This window comes from Schistocerca piceifrons, chromosome 2, assembly GCF_021461385.2.
Source record: "Schistocerca piceifrons isolate TAMUIC-IGC-003096 chromosome 2, iqSchPice1.1, whole genome shotgun sequence".
In the NCBI taxonomy this organism is placed as follows: Eukaryota; Metazoa; Arthropoda; class Insecta; order Orthoptera; family Acrididae; genus Schistocerca; species Schistocerca piceifrons.
The window spans coordinates 551,190,483-551,205,244 of NC_060139.1; the positions used below are offsets into that span (position 1 = coordinate 551,190,483).

The 14,762-nt window shown below is 40.4% G+C and overlaps 1 protein-coding gene across 1 annotated transcript in view; it reads right to left on the bottom strand.

The window, feature by feature from the left end:
- The window catches only part of LOC124775578 (G-protein coupled receptor GRL101-like), a 339,081-nt gene that overhangs the window by 22,815 nt on the left and 301,504 nt on the right, over positions 1 to 14,762 (bottom strand). The window contains exons 17-18 of the mRNA XM_047250408.1: positions 2,009 to 2,207; positions 570 to 717 (exon numbers count right to left, since the gene is read on the bottom strand). Of these exons, the coding sequence (XP_047106364.1) occupies positions 570 to 717; positions 2,009 to 2,207 (347 nt within the window). The remainder of the gene's footprint in view (positions 1 to 569; positions 718 to 2,008; positions 2,208 to 14,762) is intronic.

Sequence of the window (14,762 nt, forward strand, 5' to 3'; positions counted from 1 at the left end):
ATTGTGACATCATCAGACCACTGCCTGATATCACATAGTCACACTGGCGTTGGTTATGGAGCTTTTTGTGGGGAAGAGTTGGTGCTGTTTGCTTCATTTCCTAATACAGACCACAACTTGCCTCATTTCAGTTGTTCTTCTTTTCAATTAATTTTGTATTAGTGAATTTGAATTTCTATGGCCTCTCTGTACAATCTAACATAATAATGCTTGGATCGAAATGAAACCATAGAATCAGATTATGCATGGAAGCATCAAATTTGTTACTCTATGCGTACAGTACTGGTATTTTTCACAATTTGAACTTATAATACTGTGCTTTTTAGAAGCAGCATTGAAAAGTGTGTGTGTTCCAACTGAAATTAATTCACTGACAGTAAGACCCATTAATGACATCATATTTAGTGAACTCTGTTTCATTAACATAATTCTAGAATCAAAATCTGGTAATTAAATACATTAGTTTTGTACTTATTAGATACAAAATGTGATATTAAATAAAAAATGACTTAATGAAAGAATGACTGACAAATTTGGAAATAAAATAATTTTACATAAAAGACACTCACTTAAAATAGCTGACGTGTATAAAAGGTAGACCTGATAAAAATGCAGCACCCAACCATCCTCCTGCTATCAATATTCGGGTTTTTGTCATTTTCATTGTCCTCACATGAAACGGAAATAGTATCACCAAGAATCTATCCAAAGCAATAACTGTAAGGACAAGAAGAAACAGTGTCAACTACACTGAAAAGTTCTATAAGTAAATTCTCTGTGAAGTGTCTTTGCTCTTAGGAAGATATTATGTTAATCATAGTCAATTATCATCAATAAAATGTAACAAAAAAGCATTACTTTTTTTACATTCAGATATATTCTTAGTAACAACAGTATGTAACATAGTTCAAAAATGTTTACAAGTTGGAGACAATAATTTGATAACTGAAGTGGTGAAGTAAAATATCATACAGTATGATTTCAAATAATATCCCTTCCCTCATAACAAAAATTAAATGGAGATACTGATTACAAGTTGTAGTTTCTGCACAATTCTGAGAGATAGAAGAGATGAGTACACAATGTCTGTATTCATTAGAAACTAATGTTAGTACTTACTATTTACAAAATGAAAAGAAGATTGAACAAATGAAATATTTCAAAAACAGAGAGAAAGAAGACTGATGGAGAAAGAGTTTCTGTCAAAATACTTACATTTGGAGCTGAAATCACCTTTAAAGAACACATTTATAGAAAAAAGGGTTACATTTTTTAAAAAAGGAAACTGTAAATCTACAATCAGGAGATCACAAGCACAACACTGGGAGTCCTGAGTTCAGACACAATGCACCTGAAAGGCACAGATTCAAAATTTGCCTGTTATTTCAGTTAACCAGTTTTTTGTGCCCTAAATGTAATCAATTACCTTCAGTGCAGAAACATTAATTAAAAACTGGATACCAAAAAAGTCATTTATTAACAAGAAATGTAACAAAGTAGAAAAGACCAAAAATTTTAAACCACTACCAAAGTTTCAGTTTTCAAGATATAATTTTATTAAACAGTAAAATTAGAAAAAAGTAAGTTTTAAGGTCTTTTTATGCTGCTAGTATTACAGCCACTCACTCACAATTAGCAGAAGAAATGCATCGACATAAGGTTAATAGATCAAATTTGCATGGAATATGCAGATTGTGTTATGACTTTTTTTTTACATTAGTTTGATATCCTTCTGCGACCCATTTCTATGGCATACTCTAAGCATCACAAATTTGATCTTTTGTTGAATTATTCAAAATGATTATCTCTGGTTTATTTTGCTTGCAAAAAAAAAAAGAAAGAAAAGAAAGTCAGCTGTGTCTGTCAGGCCTGTTGTACCAAATGGATCGTTAATTTAAGTTTCAGCTACAAGAAATATTATGAAAAACAGTTACATGACATAAATAAGTTAAATATATAAATTAAATAGTTATACAGAGAAAAATTTCAACCATTTCAAGAAACCAACCAGTGAGTGTGTACACTGAGAATTCACTAGAGAAGGTGCTAAAAAATCCTGCAGTATGACACATTCCACTACTTCTCCAGTCACGATCATGAACTGAATAAACTCCACGGTAGTAAGTATCAGCACTTCCAATTATGAGAAGGTAAACTCCCATGAATAAATCTCCTATAGCAAGATTGGTGATAAGGAACGAATGAACCTGAAAATACCAAAGTAGTTGTCATGAGAAAAGTTTTCCTTGGTACCCAGGAATAAAGGTAACACAAAAGGATGTGTTGTATGTAAATAATATATCCAAAAAATAATATACTTGTTTATTTAATTACAGGTTTAATAATTTTTTAGGACCAAAAAGGCTGAGAATGGAGAAGGTGAGATGATATGCTACTGTAACAGTACTTTCTACTCTTTCATAATGTTTCTAAAATTAACATCAGATTTGTTGACATTTGCACAGTCACTGATATCTGTCAAATATTTAAAGTAGAAACACAACTTTAGTATCTCATTTATGAACTAATTAAACCATTATTTCGACTTATGAGAGTAACAAAGCTACAATATTTCTTAGAGATAAGTGATATAATTGAGACACATGGTACGTAACCTTAAATACCTAAAGAAATGTCAATATAGAGCCCCCAGCACCCACTTTCATTATTCACTGCAGAAAAGGCTAGCATCATCTAAAAATTTTGCTACTGAAAAGTAGTAGTTATGAACATGTATGGAGTGCAGTTTGTTTTTAGAAATACTGAACTGGAGCTTTCAAAGAGGAAGGAAGCAATTTCAATCTGTGAGAGGAAACAAATAATTTCTTTGTGGATGGAATGGTTCCAGCTGAAAATTGTTACCTGCAAATAAGTCTGCATTGCTATAAATAAAGATAAACAACCCATAAAACATGAAATATCTCTCTAATTAGCATAAACCTTCAGGCTTTGTGTTGCACATATTCCTTGGTATATCTTTCCACCTCTTGAATACTTCACCTCTGCAGTAGCTGAACTTCCTGTCACTGAACTATTTATAAGGACTGTAAATTTTTATTACTGTGGCAGCCTTTTGCTGCACACAGGTCTTAGCAGTCCTGTACATTTATGGCTGACTAAGAGGACCAATTGGATGAAAATCAGTGTGGGTTTAGGCCTCTTAAAGGCTGTCAAGACCAGATCTTTAGCTTACGGCAAATAATGGAGAAGTGTTATGAGTGGAACAGGGAATTGTATCTATGCTTTATAGATCTAGAAAAGGCATATGACCGGGTTCCTAGGAGGAAGTTATTGTCTGTTCTACGAGATTATGGAATAGGAGGCAAACTTTTGCAAGCAATTAGAGGTCTTTACATGGATAGTCAGGCAGCAGTTAGAGTTGACAGTAAATTGAGTTCATGGTTCAGAGTAGTTTCAGGGGTAAGACAAGGCTGCAACCTGTCTCCACTGTTGTTCGTATTATTTATGGATCATATGTTGAAAACAATAAACTGGCTGTGTGAGATTAAGATATGTGAACACAAAATAAGCAGTCTCGCATATGCGGACGACTTAGTTGTGATGGCAAATTCGATTGAAAGTTTGCAAAGTAATATCTCAGACCTAGATCAGAAATGTAAGGACTATGGTATGAAGATTAGCATCTCCAAAACGAAAGTAATGTCAGTGGGAAAGAGATATAAACGGATTGAGTGCCAAATAGGAGGAACAAAGTTAGAACAGGTGGACAGTTTCAAGTACTTAGGATGCATATTCTCACAGGATGGCAACATAGTGAAAGAACTGGAAGTGAGGTGTAGCAAAGCTAATGCAGTGAGCGCTCAGCTACGATCTACTCTCTTCTGGAAGAAGGAAGTCAGTACCAAGACTAAGTTATCTGTGCACCGTTCAATCTTTCGACCAACTTTGTTGAATGGGAGCGAAAGCTGGGTGGATTCAGGTTACCTTATCAACAAGGTTGAGGTTACGGATATGAAAGTAGCTAGGATGATTGCAGGTACTAGTAGATGGGAACAATGGCAGGAGGGTGTCCACAATGAGGAAATCAAAGAAAAACCGGCAATGAACTCTATAGGTGTAGCAGTCAGGGCGAACAGGCTTGGATGGTGGGGTCATGATACACGGATGGGAGAAGCAAGGTTACCCAAGAGACTCATGGGTTCAGCAGTAGAGGGTAGGAGGAGTTGGGGCAGACCAAGGAGAAGGTACCTGGATTCGGTTAAGAATGATTTTGAAGTAATAGGCTTAACATCAGAAGAGGCACCAATGTTAGCACTGAATAGTGGATCATGGAGGAATTTTATAAGGGGGACTATGCTCCAGACTGAACGCTGAAAGGCATAATCAGTCTTAAATGATGATGATGATGATGATGATGATGATAAGAACATCTGCTAAGGCAGCAGCTTTCTGTCTTCATGTGATCACTTCCACCTCAAACTGCTGATTCCATCATGTGATTCGATACCAGCTGATTACCATCACTGCTACCAGTGCAGGACAATAGTTTGGTTGACAGCAAGGCTTCCACCAACCTAATTTCATTCAGGACATACTCTGTGATAACACACTCTGTACCAAGACATTTGTCATAAAATTTAAGACTCACCTGCATTTTCTCCACACCTACCACAAAGTCCACAGTGTCTCACTCCACAAAACATACCGATTGGTGAGTGTTAGTGCTCTCATGGGCACTGCCTGACTTCCAAGCTCTGCCTATCACTTTGGAAAGATGGCGTCCAGTGAAAGCATGCTTTGTGCTAAGTGCGAGAAAAACGTTAAAAATAAGGAATTCAGTGTTTTGTATGGACTGTGGTGTGGAAAATCATTTCACATGGAATGTGTGGGCCTCACCAACAATGAAGTTCAAATTCTAAAGTGCTCAAAAGGTCGCTTAAAATACGTTTGTGACAACTGTGAAGTGAGATTAGCTGACGAAATCTCAGAAGACATTAATACAGCAAAACATGAACAAATCTTGTACTCTACACAGCAATGCAGTGTTGATCTAGTTGCATCACTGAGTAAGCTTACGCAAATTGTGAAAAAACTTACCAGTGGTAACAAACAAATAAAAGAAAAACTAGACACTGTTATTGCCACAAACTCTAAGTTAGAAATATTGGTACCACGAAGTGAAGAAGCATCTCAATCATCGAGAAACATAGCAAGACAGTGTGCAGAGGATGTAGAAAACAAAAGGGCCATGTATTATAGCTGGAAATAAAGAGGTAAACATCACTAATCTGAGGCAAAGTTCAAATGAAGGTCTGGAGTGTCTCAGAGAAGCAGCACCTACCACCATCACCAATCAAAACAGCAGCAAAAAGCATGCAAATTCATCAAGTGGTAATTTTCAAATGAGAAATAACGTTGAAGACCCAAACATTGCTAGACTGGCATCTAGTACAAATGTAAACAATTAGTGTGTCAGTGAAACTCAACCTCACATTCAAAACAAACCAAATACAGATGTAAACAATCTGATGGATGAAAACTCCTCAGAGGGCATCGATACAGACTGGCAAGGAGTGAAAAACAAGGAAAGAGGCAGAAGAAATTCGACTATAGTGAAACAAGAAAATGAACTGGCCAAAACCACTGAAGACACAGAAAAAGAAAACAAAACATCTTACAAGACTGTGCTACAAAATGGAAAATCTGGTGAACAGTGTTTGAGGCTCACTATACAAACGTTTGTGAATGCCAGTATTAAAAACAGAAATAAAGCCATAATAGGTATTGGCAGTGAAAAAGGAATGCTGTATGGTGATAAAAAAACCCTGGTTGCACCTAAGCAAACTAAGATGTGGCACCACAGCTGAAACTATAACTGACTGCTTACAGAACACTTTCCCAAATCACAACAATTTTACAGTTGAAAAACTGGAAACAAATGGAATAAATAATAGCTTCAAAATTGGTATTGATTTCGACCTAAAAGATAGAATAATGGACAACAGTATATGGCTGAAGAACATTGTGATAAAACGTTTTTTATTCCAGAAGATGCCCAGTGCACTAGTGCAATAAACTCCCAAGACCAAGAACATTCCAGTGAAAAAGGAAACGATATCATTGAAGAAAATGCTGTCTTAGTTATAGTGAGTGTAAAAGTGCAGTGCCTCAGAACAAAACTGGATACATTATCACTTTTTGTTGATGAAGAGAGACCTGATGTATTATGTATATGTGAACACTGGCTAGCCCAACCAGAAACTGAATACTACAGAAACATTGAGTATTTAGAAATGGTGAATGCGTGGTGTAGAGAAACTACTATTTATGGTGGTATGGCTGTGTATGTAAATAGTAAACTCAGTGCCAATAAAATTGACCTAAGTAAATTTTGTGTAGATCTAGACCTAGAAATTGCTGCTTTGGGACTGCCAGATGCCAACTTAATTGTTGTTTCTGTGTACCGTTCCCCAGATGTAAATTTTGAAAATTTCCTCAACCAGTTGGAAAGCTGTCTGTGTCATCTAGTGCACTTAGGGACAAAAATTGCTATATGTGGAGACTTCAACATTCATATTGGAGAAGGTAATGATAAAGAAAGAGCTTTCATGAACTTAGTAAGGAGCTATGGGCTATTCGTAGGAAACTCTCTACCACCTAGAGGAGCTATTTGTCTTGACACAATTGTGACAAACCTAAATAGTTGGGACTACAAAGTAAGTATGGTGGACCCTATACCAGCAGATCACCATGCAGTAATCATGAAGTTATGGACAAACTCAGTAAGTACACAACAAAATGCTAGCTGGCATTCAAATTATGTATTCAGAAATAGAGTTATTACAAAGAAAAGCTTAGATGATTTCAAAACTACAGTGTATTCTATAGATTGGCACCAAATAATTGATGAATTGACACCAAATTCTGCATTCAATCACAAAAGTGAAATTTGATGGACATTTTCCATTAAAACCCAAGAGATACTCTAATGTTAAATCAAAATGTATACAAAAAAACTAACAAAGTAAAGAGGTGGTATACTCCTAGAGTAGCCAAAATAAAATGTATTGTCCAAATACTAAATGATGAGGTCAAAGCTGCTAAAGATATAGATATTAAGGATAGACTGTACTCTAGTTATTTACAGGCCCAAAAGATCTACAGAAGGGAAGTAGAAAAAGCAAAGAAAGAAAGCAATGCCAGATTTATTGAAGAAGCTCATAATCCTTGTAAAGCAGCATGGGATCTGGTTAATGAGCACAGGAAAAAGCCCACCTCTTGCTCTAATTCTTGCAGTCCAGATGTGTTTAATGACAATTTTATAAAAATAATGGAAAACACAGTAGATGAAATTCCTGACTTTAGAATAGATCCTGCAGCTGCTGTGAAATTTGAGAATAAATGCAGCATGGTAATGTGGAAGAGAGTGTATCCAAAAGAAGTCATAAGAATTGTAAAAAGTTACAAATCTTCAGGGAGCCATTAAAAGTAGTAATAAATAAAAGCTTCCATGCAAGGGAATTTCCAGACTTCCTGAAAGTAGCACGCACAGTGCCTGTTTACAAAAAAGGCAGTCCACATGAAGTGTCAAGCTACAGGCCCATATCTATAATACCAGTACTAGCGAAGGTGATGGAGTCAATAATGAAAGAACAACTATTAAGTTACTTTGAAGGAAATAGTCTCTTTTATGATGCACAACATGGCTTTTGGAAGGGCAGGTCAACAACAACAGCTGTACTTGACTTAGTTACAAATGTAAGTCAGGGTTTTGAAGACAAAGAGTCTATAGCACTAGTACTCTGTGACCTTAGTAAGGCATTTCACTGTATCCCACATAAGGCCCTGCTCAGGAAGCTAAAAACATATCGTATAGGGGGATCCACCCTGCAAACTCTTGAATCCTATCTGAGAAACAGACAACAGACTGTCTCTGTGCAAGGAGGTGATTCAGGTGAGAAGAAGCTACAGCATGGTGTGCCACAGGGATCGGTAACAGGGCCCCTGCTGTTCCTTATCTTCATAAATGACATAGACTCCAATTGGCACACCTTGCCGTTTGTGGATGATACAACCTTGTTCTCAAAAGGAGAGAATGTTGTACAAGCAGTCCAACAAGCAGAAGCCTTGTTCAATGAAGCCAAGACCTGGTTTATCATGAACAAAATGAAAATTGATGAAGACAAAACTCAGAGGATGATATGCAACCTCAGAAATACTGGAGCACTGGGTAACGCAGCAGATGTTAAACTTCTGGGCTCTCTCATTGATACCAAATTAACCCGGCAACAGTACACCAAACATGTCCTCTTGAGGAAACTGAAATGTATAGCACCAGAACAGTACCTGATAACTGTGTACTATGCAAGATTCCACAGCCACATCAGTTATGGGCTGTTGTTTTGGGGCCATTCTGCAGGCTGCAAGAATGTGCTTTTACTGCAAAAGAAAGCAATGACGATCATTACTTCAAACAAAAAGACAGACCACTGTAAACCAATTTTCACCAGGTTAGGAATTCTGACTGTTTACAGCCATTATATACTGAACAGCCTTTTCCACATAAAGAGAAACCATGATATCTACAGAAAGAGAAATGAAGTTCACAAATACAGGACTCACAACAAAGACAGTACTGACATGCCAAGGTGGCAATTAGCAAAGACACAAACCAGCTTCCCAATGGTGGCCCTAAAATTGTTTAATGCTCTACCTGATGACATTCAGTCTTTACCATGGGAGCAGTTTAAAACTACTATTTTGTGTAAGCTAAAAGAGCAACCCTTCTACAATATTGAAGAATTCTTTTCTAGTAATAGCATAGTGTTTACTTGAGCTGCAGCTCAGTCCCATGACTCCAACAGCAACCATTATATTTTATTTCATTATATACTTGTATCTATTTTATTGTTGTGATACTATTGTAATCTAATTTATAACTTAAATATGTCTTGCAGTATTAAATTACTATCATAGTAGAGTTGTATTCATGTATTTTAATAATGTTGTATCTTGACGCTGTCTGTCCAGCTGTGGCTGGTGAATGACATAGAACTGGCAATAACGGTAACAATAAAGTACATCCATGTGATACCCAAGTATTTTTCATTCGGATCTTTCCTTACCCATTTCTCCAATGAGGGACTATTAATTCCACACTTCACATTAGAAAAATCTGTGTTGTGCTGGTGGATACTCTGGACAATGTAGAGTCTTTATTTGTTGTTCATTATTCCTATCGTACCTCCCTCCTTTCACTTAGCACCATCACATCTGCAAGTGACTTACCCCAATAAATATTAATTCCAAGACCATTTCGTATTTCGTTTGTAGCTATTTAGTCATTATAATGAATGTGTTGCATCCTTAACCACGAGTGGGAACTAATATTTGTGTGATAGCTATTAGGCCCTATTTTCCACTTACATAATTAATTTTGTAAGTTAGGTAAGGAAACATTTCCACAGTGGTGACCCTACAGTGACGTGGCCACCAGCAGTCTAGCTCCATACTGAAGTCTGCACAGGTACTGCATATGCTGCTGCCATTCCTCCTGGTCTCAAGGTGCTGACATCTGCCCCAGCTTGCCTCAACCACTCCATCCACTTGTGCTGTCTCTCGCCCTGCCACTAATGATGATGATGTCAGCAGCTGCTCACCTCCCCACTGGCCCACAGCACAGTGCACAGCAATTGAGAGTATATGTCATTCTTAAACACCTCAGCATTCAAATGGCAATGTTGCAGGTGACTGTGAACCACCTCAGTTCCAACTGCCACTGCCCAGGCAGTGCCAGTCATTGACACAATAATGACTACCACTGCTGCAGCTCCAGCCACTTTGCCAAAGCCTATCACCATGGCTACCCTCTGCTGATACCAATAGTGCTTCGGTCCATATGCTGCAAACCATGTGCTTGACACCCAAATGCTAATAGCCACTGTGATCAGGTACACCCTGCTGCTTGCTCTACCACACCATTCCTGACCTTTACTGGCTCCAAGATGTCTATCTTCCTGCAGTGGCTTGAACAGGCCTCTGGCACTGCCTCAGGCATCCTCTTGATGGCAGTAAGTAACTCCACAATCCCATAATCTATGGCATACATCATCTTGCCCTTGACCTTGGCTTACAATCGGACCTCCCTTGGCCCTTCACTGTCGCTGAGATCACCGACCCCATTATCAGAGTGGACTTCATTCGACACTACCACCTGCTTCCTGATGCCGTCAGCTGGTGCCTCACTGACGACAGTACTGGGAGACCAATGAAGTACACCATTTGTTCCACAGTTTTCTTTGATGTGAAGCAGGTGGCATATCCTAGCCCATATGTTCAACTCCTGGCACAATTTCCTTCTCTCACACACTTGTGCAGTGTGCAATGAGAGGTCTGTCATTCAGCTCTCAACTACATTGACACCACCCCCCGACCACCCATCACTGCAGTGCTGATATGGCACTTACACTGGCCAGATTCAAGACTGCTAATGCTGAGTCTGATGAGCTGCTTGCTGCTGGCATGCTGGATCTTTGAAGAGCCTGTGAGCACCTACCCTTCATCTTTCCAAGAAAAACAATTGGTCTTGGCACCCATCCGATGATTACCAGAAGCTAAACGTCCATACCACCCATGACCAGTACCCGGTGGCCCTACTACGAAATTACGAGTACAACAAAATGCTGGCTGGGGCTACAATCTTCAGCATGATTGACTACACCAAGGTTTTCACACAGATTCTCATCACACCAATGGACATCCAGATAACCACCATCATCGTGATGCTCTAAAGAGCACCTTTATAATTTTTGGCCTCCATAATGTTGCCCAAATGTGGCATCATTTCCTGGATGGCGCTTTGCTGCCCTACACAACACCAAAACAAAGGAAAAGATCAAAGACAGCTTCTCTGCAGCCAAGTGTAACTTGACGGATGCACCCGGCTTGCCCACCACTATGCTACTGTGCTGCTTGACATCTGAAGCCATTCAGATGGCCATCAGCACTCTCCCAGAGTTGCATGTCAGCAACACCTGGAAGTCATCCGTTTTCTTCTCCAGCAAGCTCTCTGCCACTCAATGGTAATGGAGCACAAAAAACAGATAATACTCAACATCTACGATGCAATCAAATATTTTTGGCTGGCTGTCAGTGGAGGCCCGTCACTTCATGGTCCTCACTGACCACAAGTGTATCGTGTTTCACCTTTTGAAAGACAATGGCAGTGCTCCCCACAGCAAATCTACCAGCTGTCATTCATTTCTGAATTTACTACTGATATACATCATGGTGCCAGAATTGACAATATCATTGCTGTCTACTTTAGCTGTACATGCACCATCACATTGTCCCTGGATTACAAGGCACTTAGCACTGTTCATGAGCACAATGTACATTGACTTCCAGCTCAGACAGCAATATCTGGTGTGAGATATCTACCAGATCACCACGCCCATCATGATTGCTGCGTTCCACAAGACCACATTCAACTAGTACACAACCTAGCACACCCCAGCGTGCAAGCATCCACCACTCTCATGACTAGACATTTCATTTCATGTGGCCAGATATTAAGAGGGACTGCAGTTCCTGGGTTTACACCTGTCTCACCTGTCAGCACACCAAGATCGCCCACCATGTACGCACACCCATCACTGCCTTCCCAGACATCAGGCATCACTTTGTTCACATTCATGTGGACATCATCAGCCCTCTACCTTTCTGACAGCTGCTGCTACAACCTCACCATGGTGGACAGATCCACCAGCTGGTCTGAGGCAATGCTACTGCTTGAATTCACCAATTTACAACTGTCCTTTTTTGTGCATTGACAGACCTCTGTGGGACTGATCTGCACCAGACATTAAGCTAGCATCCAGCCACCAACAGCATGGTGGGACAGGTCCACTATACCTTAAAGGCCACCCTCGCCTGCCACAACAGCAAGTGGACCGCTGCCCTATCGTTGGGATTTCTGTGTGTGTGTTGGGGCTTATGGGCGCTCAACATCAAGGTCATCAGCGCCCTGGGATTTCTGGGCCTCTGACCATAGCTGATGTTATCCCAAGTTTGTTGCCAGCTAGCAGGACTGCATGACTTGCATGTGTTCCACTGTTCCCCAGTGCCACAGCAAATGCAGGGCATTAATTCACAGTGGTCTTGCATCATGCACTCACATTATGCCGCCAGATGATAGTCACCAGCACCCGCTTCACCTGCACTACTCCAGGTCCCACCAGGTCCTGGTCCTAAATAAGAATCTATGATGTTTACCTGCATCTTTACAGCACCCTTACAAGCATTTCAATTGATAGGGTGAATTTCCACATACAAACTGTATGATCTCACACTCTTCAACAGGGTTTCATTGAAACCATGCAAATGTACACCACTGCTAATACCAGCATCTCTGCCACCAACACCATCACTGACAGCATACTAAGCACCCCTACAATTGAAGCCTCGGTTCACTGGCCTAATACACTATGGATGAGAATACTGCAGTAAAGCAACCATGGTATGCCAGCACTGCTCCCAACCCACTGGTCACTGACAGCACCACAAGCACCCAGAGTGCTATACCCTGCCCCTCTACTTATACTGTAGCCTATGCCCAATGCAGAGATTTTGCCACTGCTGCTACCATCTTCCAGTTATGCCCTTGATGCCACATTGCAGACCACACTACTTTCACAGCAGTGTTATTACATTCGTTCACAGTGCTGTGCCATGGACCTGCTGTCACCTGTACTCAGCCCAGCCACACTGGTGATTGACACTCACAATACCCAGCACATGCATTTTGAATTCCCTCAGTCTGCAGGTAACTTTACCTCAAGGATGGCAACCTCACTATCCCTGCTACACCAAACCTACTAACAACAAAAATACCTCCAATTCAACAGCTTCCACCTGTTTCACATCCCCAAGTCCCTTACATACAGCTAGACACCCATGGCCATTGCATCTGTAGCAACATGCACTTCCTCTTTGCATATGCCAATGATCTCATTGAGGCCTTCACATTACGAAATTACTCTCCAACACTTGTCCAAAAATAGATCTCTGTGCCTTTGACCCTCCCCCAGTTATCTACCAACTCCACACACTCAGTCTGGTCTTGAAGGAGTGACCTCTTGTAACTAGAAGCACCCCTGACTCTCATTCTCCACCAGGTTTTCAATTATTCTCATCATGGCCTTAAATGAGAAATATCTACCACACCCCTCCCACAGTGGTATTCTGCTGCCCACCCAACCTCTGCAGTATACTTTGCTAGTCCCTGTCCTCCACCTACCTATTCCCTTCCCAGCTCTCACTCCAATGCTACAAATCTCTTAGCCCACCAATGCACTTGTCTCTTCTCTACTTCCCTCTTATTTCCTCTCTCCTTTTCACCATCCCCCTTCCTCCCCTCCCAACTTCCTGTGGCACTGCCTCCTGATGATGCACCTAACAGTTCTGTTCTGTCACCACAACATCCCTGCATCCTCCACCCCTGCCTCATGGTTCATATCCCTACATCAGATGTAGATGCAAAACTGGTCCCATACATCCTCTCAGCACCCAGTACTGCAGACCTGTTACAAGCACCTCCTACATGATGAAAGGCAAGGCCACCTGTGAAAGCAGCCATTTTATCTATGAGCTTAGCTGAAACCACTGTGCTGCATTCTACGTGGGCATAAGAACTATTAGATTGTATGATCGCATGAATGCTCACACTGCCAAACTCTGTCCAAGTGACAGCTGGGCCATCCAGCTGCTGAGCATGGTATCCTCCATTATATTTGTTATTTCAATTACTGCTTCACAGCCTGTGCCATTTGGTTTCTTCCCATCAACACCAGCTTTTATGAAATGAGCAAGTGGGAATTCTTCCTGCAACATATCCTTCATTCCCATAGCCTCTTGGCTTCAACTTCACTAGTCCCCTTCTCTACTCTCATTCCAGTACTACACACAACTTCTATCTCACCAGCACACCCTCTTCTCTATTTCCCTCTTGTCTCCTCTCCCCTTTGCACAAATCCCCTTCTTCACCCCTCCCCTCAATGAAGCACCAAATAGCTCTATTCTCCCCAACCACATCCTTTCAGGCTCCCACAGACAGCACTAGCATTTCCTCCAACCCTTGCCCCACCCCACAAATCTCTCAAATCTCCACTATCACCTGAGCTAGATTGTACTCATCTCATACACTGTCAAAATCAGGACTTAGTGCCTGGAGACAACAGTGATGATGATGATGATGATGTTGATGATGATTGGTTTGTAGGGTCCTCAACTGTGTGGTCATCAGCTCTTGTACAAAGCCCCCAATATTTTCACAGTGCAATTTCTTTCAAAGTCCGACCTAGCCACTGTCACGAATGATGGGGATGATGATACAATGATGAGGACAACACAAACACCCATCCCCGGGCAGAGAAAATCCCCAACCCAGCTGGAAGGAGACAATAGTGGCCATGCATGCATATGTTGTTTTCTACAGCTTATGAAGGACTTAGTCTGAAAGCTGAATATTTCTAGCCTAACATTTTATAGTGCCTGCCTGTGACTCATAAACAGCAATCTAATCTTTCTATTGTTAGTTTGACAATTAGTTTGATGTAGTGATGTTTCTGATTCAAAGTATCTGTCACTTTACCAAAGGCCCACATGTGCATTGCAAAAATATACCAAAAATGTGACAGATCAGAAGTGCTATTGAAAGGTTTCCTACGGTCTCTGATGATCATCATCATTCAAGCAAACAAACAGTTTCATTTTCTTACACCAGCTCATGTGCCTTCTACCCA